The following is a 13,832-nucleotide window of genomic DNA, read 5'->3' as shown; positions in this document are numbered from 1 at the left end:
CTTTGACATAAATACGTAAACCTGTGATGTTTCCATCTAAAGAAAGCTGAAATAAAACAGAACCTTTTGGTTCAACTACAATAAAACAACAGAAGCACCAGAAACAAGTCTTGACGCTCTCCGTCAGGAAGGATGGCAAACAGTGCCTCTCCCGAACAGAATCAAAACCACTGCTCAGCCATCAACAGCAGCATCCCACTGACACAGGACAACCTCCCCACCCTGACCTTATCGGGAAAAATCCGTGTGACAGTTACTTTCTTCCTTTTTCTGCTCTCCACAACTTTCAATGCTTCTTTCTTGTGGAAACTTCAGAAGTGGACTCAGCGAAAAGAAAAAGGGAAAAAACTCTCAAGGATGAAAGTGCTTTTAAAACATTTGACCTTAGCCAACCTGTTGGAGACCCTGATTGTCATGCCACTGGATGGAATGTGGAACATTACCGTGCAGTGGTATGCTGGAGAGCTCCTCTGCAAAGTCCTCAGCTACCTGAAGCTTTTCTCCATGTATGCCCCAGCCTTCATGATGGTAGTGATCAGCCTGGACCGCTCCCTGGCCATCACAAGGCCTCTCACTATGAAAAGCAACAGCAAGCTCGGACAGTTCATGACTGGCTTGCCCTGGCTCCTCAGTAGCATCTTTGCTGGACCACAGGTAAATCAGTATCATCAACTTGTTAGGGTATGGAGATCCAGAGTTCCTATCTAAACTTGAATGAAGGCCTTGTCAAAGGCAGTTTTGTATTATCTCTTAAGAGCTTGGGCTCTGGAAGTCAGAGTAGAATTTAATCCTGGCTTTGCTCTTTTACCTTGAGCAGATATCTTAATCTCTCTGAGTTTCAATTTCTTCCTTTATAAAATGGAGGTAATGCCTACTTTATGCACCTTTTGTGATGATTCAACGAGCTGTGTGTTAAAGTGTCTATCATAATCTCTGGCACATAGTAAATGCTCCTCTAAAGTGTAGCTATTCTCCAGTTTGACCGCATCCCCATTCTATTCTTCCACCTATTTTTCCTTTTATTCTGATTGACATGGTAAATTGAGAGAATCTTTAGGAATGATGAAATTTGCATAGGTAGAATGTACGCATTACTTGTTTTATTTGGGTCTTCTTGAGTCTTCTGTCATTGCAGATCAGAGAGAAATAGTCCTGATTAGTACTTTGTTCTGCAGTTTGCAGCTGTGTGGGACTGAATAGAGAGAAAATGTAGGAAATCTTAGACTTTTGGAAATTTGAATATTTCTCTGAGGTTGACTTGAGCTTTTCTGGAGGTGGGTTAGACTGTTAACAAAAGTATGAGACTGTCCGTGCAGGCACAGGCCCTCTCCTAGAGGAGGCAGACTTCTCTCCGGACTGTTTTCATTACAGGTAACCTGGTTAATTGACCTGCAGAATCTGCCTTAGCAATAGTCAGATCTCCAAAGAAAAGGACACATTCTTGAAAATGGCAAAGATCGTTTAATAACAGATGAACAGGTTGTCTCTATGCTTGTAAATGTACTGTATGATGAATCCAGGGTACAAGAATGTGTCAAGAATTAAAGACAGAATTTCCCAAGATCCTCAAAAACTTGCCACTACAAATGGAAATGTATCTAGATGTTCTAAACTGGCCAGGTGACTTAGAAACAAACAAACAAAAATTGCCACATAGGACTCACAAAATAGTGCAATGTACTAGAAAGCTAGACAACTAAATTCTCCTACCAACTCCTCCCTTAACATTTTTTGAACAGCAGTATGTGTTTTATGGCAGGAGAAATGGGAAAAACCAAAATGTTTTTATTTCTGTGGATAAAAGTATATTACAATTATTCTTACAAGGATTGCATATACAAGAATTAGTTTAGCAAATATGTCACTTAAAATGAGTTTACTTAGCAAAGGCTTATGCTCTGAAATTTTCCATTTTATCTCTTTAAAGTATGAGTGCTGCTTATTGTCTAGTTTTCTTAGAGAAGATAAACACAAGTTAAGTGACTAACACTGAGCCTGGTAATCATGAAGCAATGAAACACTGTCAAAGAAAGAAAATGTCATTCAGTTGTAGAGGTAAAAATTATGCAAAACAAATACAACTACGTACTAAAAAGTCTTTAAACCTATTACAAGTGTCAGAAGAGAGAGAAATGAATAAGAGTTGAAATGGTGAAAGTTTTACAGTAAAGATAGGATAAACTGTGTTTTTAAGGATGAGTCGTATTTGAATGGAAAAAATAATCCAAGGATAACATGTAGTTTTCAGCAAAAGTTAAGGGAATAATTTTCATAGGAGTCTTGTTTGGCTGTAGTAAAAGACCGAGAGTCGAGAGTAGCAGGAAATTAGATTCAGTGGCTGCTGCCGTTCCTTTGACCTCGGAGCACACTATTTCTTTGTCAGAAAACATTGGGATTATGTATTTGCTTGTCTCTGCTATTATGGTATATGTTCTTACAATAGTGAAGAGTGTTGTGTTCAACTTAATTAATATTCACAGTACTTAATAAGATACCTAACAAAAATAGAAATTTAAAATGTTTGGATACTTTGGTTTCTCTTCAGATGAAATAAGTCTGTCACTGCTTACTAAAAAAAAAAAATTTTTTTTTGAAGAAATGAATCAGTAAATGCTGGTGGGATGGATGGATGTAACAGAAGACATTGCTAGCCAGGGGAAATTCTAAAAGTAATATGGAAGCCATATAACCTAGGTGAGTCCTGTGCAAGGAGTAAATTTTTTTTTCCGGTTTTATTGAGAAATAATTGACACACATCACTGTATAAGTTTAAAATGTACAGCATGATGGCTTGATCTGCATATATTGCAAAATTATTGTCACAGTAGATTTAGCTAATATTCATCATCTCATCCAGATACAATAAAAAGAAAAGAAAAAAGAAAAAATCCTTTTCTCCTTGTGATGAGAACACTTAGGATTTACACTCAGCAACTTTTCTATACAGCACACAGCAGAGTTAACTGTGTTGTACATTATTAAAATGATTTTTTAACAAAATATTTTTAAGAAAATTTACACAGAGTCTAATGGCGTGGAGAGAGAAACAAGCCTTTTCAGATCACCTGGCGATGAGGTGATCAGGCTGGGGGCTAGGATGGTGTCAGAAGAGGTGGATAGTATTTATAAGGGACATTTCAAACAAAAAACGAAGATTGGCAACACCCTGGATTTAGGGGGTTAATAACAGAACGAAGTAAAATAAAGCTCCAGTATTTTTAACCAAGGAGTTTTAAAACCTGTCTTGAAATGGACAGGTAGGTTGGGAAGAAAAGCATGTGTTTGTCTGCCTGCCAAGTTATTTGAAGGGGAGGGAAGGCAGGCTGTTAATAGAACTAAAAAAAATATTTGCTTTAGGACATGATCTTGACAACATAAGGTCTTTATATAATACAGCTATTTGGAAAGTAGTTGGTAATTTGGGGTACTGATGTAGATGAAAGTCTAAACAAAGGTACAGATAAGTCAATTTCTGATCATAACTGAAATACAAACCAACAATTTCACTTTCTTTTAAAGGACTCTCCCAGAGACTATAAATAAAATAGACTTACTTATTTAATTATTTTCACCTGAGTATATCACAGCACTAATAGCAAGAAAACACCAAATACCTATCTTAATGATAAAAAGAAAATTAAATTTGAATTGCTTAGGAATTTACTATAATAGCCTAAACTCAAGTGCATTACTTTACCTGAGAGATTTGTGTGAGTATGGGCTACAGCAAACGGTAGTACTGTTTCATTTTATAAAGCAAAGGACTCCTCCTTACTTTTAGCAGCACTTTAAATTTATAAAGCACTTTGCTGAAATTTCCTGACAAACCCCACATTCATCATCTTATTCACGCTGACTCTGTGAGGTCCATAAAAGCTGTGTTACTATCCCCACTTCACATGTAAGAGAACCTACAAAGGGAACCTTTGAAAACCACGGCACTCAGAACTTTCTGACAGTGACCCAGAGAAAGAACTACATACTACGTGAAGACCTTGTGTCCCTTTTTCTCACACACCTGTAACTGAGAAAAGTTTTCATAAAATAAATATTCTACTCTGTTCCATTTCATTTTTTAATGTTGTTGCAACCAACAACTGAAGGGCACAACCTTCAGTTTGAAAACCACCAATTTAAAGGATTTATTGTTTGTCCAGTGCCACTTGACCTGTTGGACTCATGTCTTTTTATTAAGTCCAGTTTATCTTTTCATTATAGCTGTCTGCTCTCTCTCTGAATGGAAGAGGTTTCAACCCATGACTAATGTATTTGATGGAGAATATTTGGAAGAGAGGGCTTTTTACTTCCAGACGGTGTGACACACAGGGAGTGTACTGCGTACTTCACCCATTCTACTGGAAAGCCCACTGACAAAGGCCCATCCTGCTGTGGCTAATTACATTGAAAGGATGACGTTAATCCTCATCCTTTGGTGCATATGTTGATAGTCTGTCACTCGAGTAAGTCATGCCTAGGTTGAAAAAAAGAAAAAAACTGACAAGCTAGTTGTCACATTCCTGGGAATCTGGGAATTTCTGACATTTTGCTAGAGGTCAGAATAACCAGATTTCAAATTGCCCACCTTGGTTTTCCACCTTCCTGATAATGTCAGAGTTCTGTGATGGTTTGGAGATACATTTTCAGAAGTTTCTGCGTAGTATGGCCAAAATGTCCTACTTTTTGCCAATAATGGAATTTTCTTTTAAAACAAAAGTATACAAAAGTATATGTGGAGCTTCAAAAAATGAAACTGATATAAGAGGAGAAACTGATATAAGAGCTCCGGCTAAATAGGGAAAAGGGAGCCCCAGTCCTTCGCTTGGTTTTTCACTCACCCCAGTCAGTCTCTGAAGACCTCAGATCTCCCTGCAAGTCTGAAAGGCAAAGGGATGGTAGAAATGGTGTGGGCATTAGATTTAAACACTCACTGCTATTCATTCCTTCCTTCATTATAGAGTTTTTGAAGTCAGGAGAAAAACTAATAGGGAAATATGAGTATGAAAATAAAATGATTCTTTAAGAAACAGCAAAGAAAATTTCTTAAATAAAGATTACTTCAAAGTTCTCAAAATTATAACATTCATTCTGACTGGTAAGCAAATCTGGCCAATGTGCTCCCTAGTCACAATACCATCCACTCACTCTGAAAGCTATATATGCCAGAGCATAATAATTCAAATCTTGAAAGTATTGTTTCTAAAAGAAGGATAAAAAAAAAGGATGGAAGGGAGATACAGAGGGGGGCAAAGAAAAGAGAAAAGAAAGGCAAGGCAAGGTAACAACCAAGGAAATCTGGTTTAAGGCCAGCTATGGTTAGGCTAGTTAGTGCATGTTAAGGAGAAAACATTTTCTGAATTAAGTGTGTCCATAGCTAATTAAGAAGTTACAAGGTTTCTAATGATAGTCATCTAAGACCACAAGAATTCCAGTGTAGCAGATTATTTGCAGATAGAGTTCATATCACTAGTTCATCTGTGTTACTATGGAGACTTACAAGTTGACAGCTTTTAAATTCTATATGTAACCCAGGCCTGCAGGGAAATAGAGTTATCTCTCAATATCCTGGGGGATTGGTTCCAGAGCACACCCAACAAGATCCCAGCCCCCACCCCTACCCCTGCCGCACGTAACAAAATTCCCAGATGCTCAAGTTCCTTACATAAAATGCTGGTGTATTTGCATATAATCCATGCACATCCTCCTGTATACTTTAAATCATCTCTAGATTACTTTTAATACCTAATACAATGTAAATGGTATGTAAATAATTGTAAATACAATGTAGATGTTATATAAATAGTTACTGGATCTTGGCAAATTCATGTTTTGCTTTTTGGAACTTCCAAAAATTTTTTGTCTGAGTATTTTCCCATCCGCATTTGATTGAATCTGCAGGTGTGGAAGCTGCCGATATGGAGGGCTTGTTGTATCTGAGCAAATCCGTTAGTCTTTGATGTAAAGATGTGTGGTTTGAAGAAATGAGGAGGCTTGCCTGTTACAGAACTTACAGAGCTAGAATGTACTTCTGAACTTGATAAGTAGCCTAAGTTCAGTAAAATCACAAGTGTACAATATGCCAAGAATGGGACTGGAACATAATAATGGCATACCAGTAGCAGATACAGCAATAATAATAAGATGATGATAAATAATAGCTATTGAGTACATAAATACGTGCCAGGAACTGTGCTAAATGCTTTTGTGTTCATTATTTCATGCAAGGCTCCCAACAATAATTTAGATACAATTATTGTCTTTATTTTATTCATGAAGAAACTAAGGTTAAGAATACTATATAACGCTCAAGATTACCATCTAGTAAGTGAAGGTGTCAGTACATCCAGTTATGCAAAAGCTTGTAACCACTACACCGCATCCCACTATGCAAGAGTGTCTATTTCCTTTTTTCCTGTAGGAAGCTGGAGAAGGAAGAGGCAAGAATATCTTAAGGTGAAAATAGGTAGTTAAGGGATATCAGGAAAAATATATGGTATACATGTATGAATATAGAAATAAGTATATATGATACATATTTATAAGTTATGTGCCTCAAAATTTTTATTATAATAATGGTTATGATTTATATAGTGCTAACTGTGTGTCAGGTACCACTCTCAGTGCTTTGCAAGTATTTACTTGTGTTTAATTGTCACGACAGCCCCTACAGGAAGATACTATTAATATCTCCATTTCACAGATGAGAGAAACCTGAAGCACATCATCTAAAGATAATCACCGTTGGAAAATATTAGGTCATGGTGTCATTACTGCGGGGGTTAAAAATAATATGAGAAGAAGGAATAGCATCTGCAATTGACTGTAAAGATGGAAAATGAATTGCTATTGTTTATGGCAAAATAAAGCAAATGGTGATGAGAACTGGGGTCAGGCACGAGAGAAGAGAAACATAAAGAAATTAAAGAAATATAATCCAAGGACAAAAAAGCCACTGGAAGTAAAGTGGATCCCTGTAGTAATCATTCAGACAAACATGGCCTTGGAGGTGAAAAATAAACTGAATTAAGGCTAAAATAAATTAGTTTATGGGCAAGTAAGATTCTGAATTTCCTAACACTATTCTATACCTCTCTTTTAGAAGTTACCAATCTAATATAGGTGTTACATATATTCTACATCTCCCCTACCAAATATTTAATTCCCTGATAGAAGGTATATCTGGTTCATCTTTTATAACAAAAAGCACCTAGTATATTTTTTAACCAAGTAGTTGCTTTAAAAATAAGCATTTGTTAAATAAAGATGATAACCAAAATCGAATCATAGTACTATATTTCAGTCACTTTTATTAAAAGTTTCATCATTTATAACTTAAAAACATGAAATATTGAAGTGAAAATGTGACCCAGTGCAAAGCATAAAGTCAAACTCAGGTCATCTGGTTCCAAGCCTGTGTCAGGTGGTGGGGAGAAAAGGAAAGATATTTAGAAATGTAAGATTCTCAGGTTCTATGTGAAGGAACCCTTCCAGAGACTTCAAATCACATCATCTGTTGGGTGAAATTCACAACTGAACTTTAAATAAAGTCACGTTTCAGAGAAGGATGGAAAACTGAAAAGGTCACTTTGTAATGTGAAAAAAGTTGGTCTGGATCATAAAATAGAATTTGCTGAACGCATGTCTGAGTTTCTTGATTTTAAGATTGATAATATGATCATTGGGCGCCCTCTAGTGGAATGATTTACAAATTCTTTTTTTTGCCCTTGAAGCTGAAAAAAGATCTGAAACTGAAAATCAACATTTTAATTACAAATAAAAGAAATAAGGGGGAGGGTATAGCTCACTGGTAGAGTGCATGCTTAGTATGCACAAGGTCCTGGGTTCAATCCCCAGTACCTCCACTAGAAATAAATAAATAAATTTTAAAAATAAATAAATCTACCTCCCTCCCTCCCCAAACACTCCCCAAAAAGAAATATAATTACACTTTATACTATATTTACTTATATTCTATTACATTTGTGTTTACTTTATTATAGTTATATATTATACTTCATTAAATTTTTTCTACTCTACAAGCAAAGAAAGGAAAAACTACTTTTTTAAAGGCACAGTCTAGTCTTACTCCATCACCCCAAAAAGGAAAGAAATTCTGGGCTTATTAAATTAATTAAATGCCATTTAAATTTACTAATACAATCGAAAACTTAAAAAACTACTTCCTGCATTTGCTTAAAAATTTTAAAATCCTGTAACACTTGTCTTTGAATTAACTTGCTATGGGTTAATTGGTGCTTGGGCACTCTTATCTTTTCATTTTAATAATATTTCATGGTAAATGAGGTTTTTCAGTAGAAAATCTTGGAAAGGACAAGGAAAGAAGAATGCTTGACCAATGGGGAAGGAATAAATAAATGTCAACTAGACCTTGTTTTTGAAAACTACTTGCAATGTTTCCATAGCAGTTGACCCAATTTGTTCTCTTTTTTTTAACATGATTTCACCCTTAGAGAAAGTCTACAAGAATCTGACAAAGATTTCTAGGATACCTTTCTCTCAGTTTCCCTGAATATTAACATTTTATCACATTTGCTTATTCACTTTATTATGTTTTATGTGTATTTTTTCTGGATTGTTGAAAAATAAGTTCAGACATGATTCCCCTTTCAATACCTCAGTGTGTTCTTTCTAGCACATAACCACAGTTAAGTACCAAAATCAGGAAATTAGCGCTAATGCAGTACTATTATTTAATCTATGTACCTTATTCATATCTCACCAGTCATATCAATAATGTCCCTTTTAACAAAAGAAAATCCAGCATTATGCTGTCGATTCAGTCTGCTTTAAACTGCAATTGTTCCTTGGTCCATCTTTGTATTTCATGACATTGACATTTTTGAAGAGTTCAGGTCAGTTATTCTGTAGAATGCCTCTAAATTTGAGTTTGTCTGATGTTTTTTCATGGCTAGTTTCGGCAGAAACACTAAAGAGGTGATGCTGAATTCTCAATGCCTTATATAAAGAAGCAAAAACTGCCGATTGGTTCCATTACTGGCAATGTTAATTTAATTATTAGGTTATTTCTCTACTGTAAAGTTATTATTTTATTCTTTGGAGTCATAAATATCCTGCAGGTAGATACTTTGAGGTGATGTAAATAAACTATTCTCAAATTTATACCCATATTTTTACTATCTATTGATGGCTCTTGCCTGAATCAATTATTTTTATCGTGATTAAGAAATGGTAATCACTACTTCCATTATACCTTTTAGATTGGTTAGTTGACTTTCAATAGCAACAAAGAGCTTTTTCCTCTCCCCATTTCTTGATGTTTTGTAATTTATATCAGCATGGAGTCACGAATTCTTTCTTTATTCAGTAGCTTATCACTCTCTTCTATCAGAGTTTGGTTTTGTTTTTCATGCTTAAACTGTCCCAGATTTGGCCAATGGGAGCTCTTTCAAACTGGCTCCTGAACTCTTTTCACATGCTCCATTACTCTTTGGGCATTTCCTGACTCTTTGGCATAACAAACTGTTCCAGGCACGTGTTGTACTTTGCTTGCCCTTGCTGTAGGACCACCTACTATTCCAATGAGTTCCTTTTGGTAGAGAATGACGTTTGGAAAACAAAACCTGTGTACTAGAGTGCTGGGTGTGCTCATTGCTACTGGGTTGTCATTGTTCCTAGGCTGTCTCTGCAGACAGAGCTGGAAAATAAATATATGTACATGTACACACACACACACACTCTCACACTCACACATAGAGATTTTCCTTACTCTTTTTTTACAGCTGTATAGCAGTTTATGGTATGGTCTACCAGTTTTTTCAGCTACTGTCTCATTAATTTATATGTAGATTATTTTCAATGTTTTTCAATTACAAATAATGCATCAATGAATAATCCTGTGCATACCTGTTTTCATATAATAGAGGCAGGGGTGTATCTTCAGGGTAAATCCCTGACTGTCAGATTGCTAGGTCAAAGATAAATGCATTCGTTAGTTTGTTATTGTCAAGTTATTGCTAAATTACCCCTCTTAATGGTTTACCAATTTGCATTCCCATTAGCAGTGTATGAGAGTCCATGTTTCCCCACAACCTTGCCATGAGAGTGTGCTATTTTGTTTTTTAATTTGCTAATTTTGATAGTAAAAAATAGCATATCAGTGTAGCCTTAATTGCTTGGCATCACTCTTATAATGAGTGAGGTTGAACATCTTTTCATATGCTTAAGGGCCACTGTTACATCTTTTCTTTGTGAACTGTCTGTTCATGTCTTTTGACCTTTTTAATGGGGTTTTATGTCTCAAAAATAAAGTTTAAAAAAATATGTACTTTGAGGGCACATCCTAAATGCCAGACACAGATTTATGTGCCATAGATAAAACAATGAAATCACAAAATCATTTGCGAAAAGTTTCCTCAGCATAATTCCATCAAGATATGGAAATACAAACAAGGTTTAAATCTTTGATGACTGTTCTGCAAGGTTGAAATAATTTCCAAAGAAATTCAAAATCCTACAGATCCATTCACATTACCCAAACACATTTTAAGTAAAGATCCACTTAAAACTTTTTGTAGAGATGCCAAAAGGATATTTTCAAGAAGCTTAGAAGTTGCTTTGGGTAATGTTAGAAGGCTAGCAGAACACAGAGGAGAAAACTTTCAAGAAAACTTTCAAATGCTGTTTGAAAATAAGCAATCTCCCTTTTAAATTTTTTTTTTTTAATTTTCTCATACAGTTATATATCTTCAGGATGATCCATTTAGCAGACAGCTCTGGACAGACAGACGGTTTCTCTCAATGTGTAACACACTGCAGTTTTCCACAATGGTGGCATGAAGCCTTTTATAACTTTTTCACCTTCAGCTGCCTCTTCATCATCCCTCTTCTCATCATGTTGGTCTGCAATGCAAAAATCATCTTCACCCTGACAAGCGTCCTTCATCAGGATCCCCACAGTATGTATTCCTTGGACTAGCTGTTAACTGTGGGAAAACAGCTTTCTAAAGCAACCCAAAGCAGAGTAGTACTTAACTATGTGCTAGACATTGTTCTAAGCAGTTTACCTATATTAACCCATTTAATATTCACAGTCACCCCCATAAGGCAATACTTTTATTATCCCCAATTTACAGAGGAGAAAATTTAGTATCTTCTAATATTCTAAAATTTATATCATGGAATTAAAGATGAAACGACATTTATTCCATTTAGGCAGTGTAAGCATTGGCAAATTGTTCCCACTGGGCCATTGCAACACTACAGCAAACACCTGATATCTAGAATATAGCAAAGTACAACTCGTTAAATGGTAGTCAACAGACTTGTTAAAGTTAAGCTGTTCTGTTTCACATTCAAATCCCCTGTATCTACACAATGTGGATTATTTTTAATTCTTCTTTTTTCCTCTTTTAAAAAATTCTTGAGAACCATGAAGTCCTCACAAGCACAGCCTGTTTTTGCAGATTATTTTCCAAACATGTACAAAATGGAACCAAAACTGAGAATCCCTTAAGAATCTGAAGGGGTGCAACATTAGAAGCTACGATTATACAGTAGCAAGTGTTCCAGCCTTCAGCTGCCAGCTGCTGCTTCTTCCTGTTCCCAAGAGTTAGCAGGATATAAATGTCTTCCCCTTGATTGTTTTTTTTTTTCTTGGCATCTGGGCGTGCACAGTTCAGCACCTTGAGGAAGTCAATTTTTGCCCACATACATTTGTGAATACAGGCCTTAGAGCACTTGATGCACATAGTATCCACACACTGCACACTTGTGTGTGCTGTGTGTGTATGTGTGTTGGGTGTGGGAAATATTATTGAATGTCATTGACTATTTCATTTTTAACTTCACAGACGTGATTGTGCCTTCTTTGTTTCAAGAATCTGGTACATTCTCAAAAAGGAAAATTTATAAAGTGTACATGGTTCTGTTGGCTTGACAACCAAAAGATAGGGAATTCAACCCAGCTCAACCTCAGTCTGCTCTCTCAAATTTATATAATTTATTTAAGAATTTGAGTAACCTCATATTTCAAATCTGTATTAGTTTAGTGGAAATTTAATTTTAAGAGCATTACTACCTTTAGTAGTTTCCACTTATTATGTAACATAGTAGAAATCTTGAAATATAAACAAACATGCTTTTCAAATTATCATTATTAAAAATACTAGAAATTTGCTTCCATTGTATTCATTAGGTTGAATTAGTGATTTTGTCTTCCTATTTTGTCTATTTTGGCTTTGTAATAAAACCAGTCACTTAACACCTCCTCTTTTCTCTATCTAAAAGGACTACAACTGAATCAATCCAAGAACAATGTACCACGAGCTCGGCTGAAGACCCTAAAGATGACGGTTGCATTTGCCACTTCATTTACCGTTTGCTGGACTCCCTACTATGTCCTAGGAATCTGGTATTGGTTTGATCCTGAAATGGTAAACAGGGTGTCAGACCCAGTAAATCACTTCTTCTTTCTCCTGGCTTTTTTAAATCCATGCTTTGACCCACTTATATATGGCTATTTCTCTCTGTAACTGTCAGACTACATAGGAAATCATGTAAAGAGAGCAAGATAATGAATTTCACCTTTGGGGAATGATCAACACAAAGCATATTGCGGTACATTTACATATAAAAGAAGCAGAGTTTCAGGTTATATTACTATCCACATTCTTTTAGAAATCACATTGTTAGAGATTTAACAAGGGAAAAATTTTCAGGAAAAATAATGAAATATTTCCCCTTAATCATAAGATTCTGAATTAACCTCTGCTTTCTGAGCTCCCATAACCCATTATGTGGGGTTTTTTTTTTTATCACTTTCTTCTTTTATAATAATGTATCAGTGTTTAAAACAGCCATAGCTGTTTTCAAAGAGAGACCAAAAAGTAAGGCTGAGAAAACACAACACAGTCCTAACCTCAGCACGACAGGGGAGTTTTTCTCCAAAGGGGTTTAGCAGCAATTACAATCTTACGCTGAGATAATATGTAGACCACAGGGATAGTATTTCCCCTGCCCATATGATCAGTTTTCCGTCCTGTGATTAAAAAAAAAAATGCAATGAATCTAATTTTTCCTTTGGCTTCAAAAGCATTCTGATGTTTGGAGTATTCAGCAACCAACCCACCATCCACTACTCCAACCTGGCAAGACTCACAAATAGTTCTCCTTCATCCCCTTGTTTACATGGTACAGGCTGTGAAGGGCTGCCATGTAAAAGGAAGCCTTAGAGGGATCTGCATTTGGACAGGGGGTCAGAACACACCTCTTGGCTGTGGAGTCTATGGAATCTGTGGTAATTAAGTGTAGTAATAAAGACATTGTTTTAAAATACAATCAAGAAAAGACCTATACTGATTATGTTTTATACATAATATACTCTTTTTTTTAATATGAGGGATTTTTCTTCTATCTTCTGATCTTCCTAAATCCATAATCTACAAATGTCTAAAAAGGTAAATAAGAAATCAAGCAAATGCACAAGCAAAAATGTATTTGATATGTAAAATGAACTCTGAAAACCACAGTTTTAATATATAGGAGTCAAAAGAAACAGAAGAATATTAGAAAGAGGAAAAGACAAGTTCTCTATAAGTGTGTAACTAACACCTGTTGATATTTACATTTAGTGACATGGTTTCCACAAAACATCGACACAGTATCTCTTAATTCAGGCTTCTGTTTCAAGCCATCGCATGGAAAGGGGGTTAGGGTGAAAGAGTTCTAAAATATCCATTAAATGAGAAAGTCTCACAAGGGACTTACAAGAAATTCAACCACTGTTTAACTTCTTTTTTAAAAAAATAGGTAAAATATTATTATATTCACATGAGATATCAAGTACCACACAAAAT

General features: G+C 35.6%; 1 protein-coding gene across 2 annotated transcripts; it reads left to right on the top strand.

The window, feature by feature from the left end:
- Positions 1–132: 132 nt before the first annotated feature.
- On the top strand, positions 133–12,778 carry GNRHR (gonadotropin releasing hormone receptor). Of its 2 annotated transcripts, none has more exons than XM_006217847.3 (3): positions 133–654; positions 10,715–10,934; positions 12,265–12,778. In XM_006217847.3, the coding sequence occupies exons 1-3, from the start codon at positions 133–135 to the stop codon at positions 12,507–12,509; spliced, it is 987 nt and encodes a 328-aa protein (XP_006217909.2). In that variant the 3' UTR covers positions 12,510–12,778. The 2 variants fall into 2 exon arrangements, with proteins under 2 accessions (XP_006217909.2, XP_006217910.2); XM_006217848.3 differs by having other exon boundaries at positions 10,843–10,934; positions 12,265–12,400.
- The last annotated feature ends 1,054 nt before the right edge of the window (positions 12,779–13,832 follow it).

The sequence above is a fragment of the Vicugna pacos genome, chromosome 2 (genome assembly GCF_048564905.1).
Source record: "Vicugna pacos chromosome 2, VicPac4, whole genome shotgun sequence".
Lineage (NCBI taxonomy): Eukaryota > Metazoa > Chordata > Mammalia > Artiodactyla > Camelidae > Vicugna > Vicugna pacos.
This window is presented reverse-complemented; position numbering and strand designations above follow the sequence as displayed.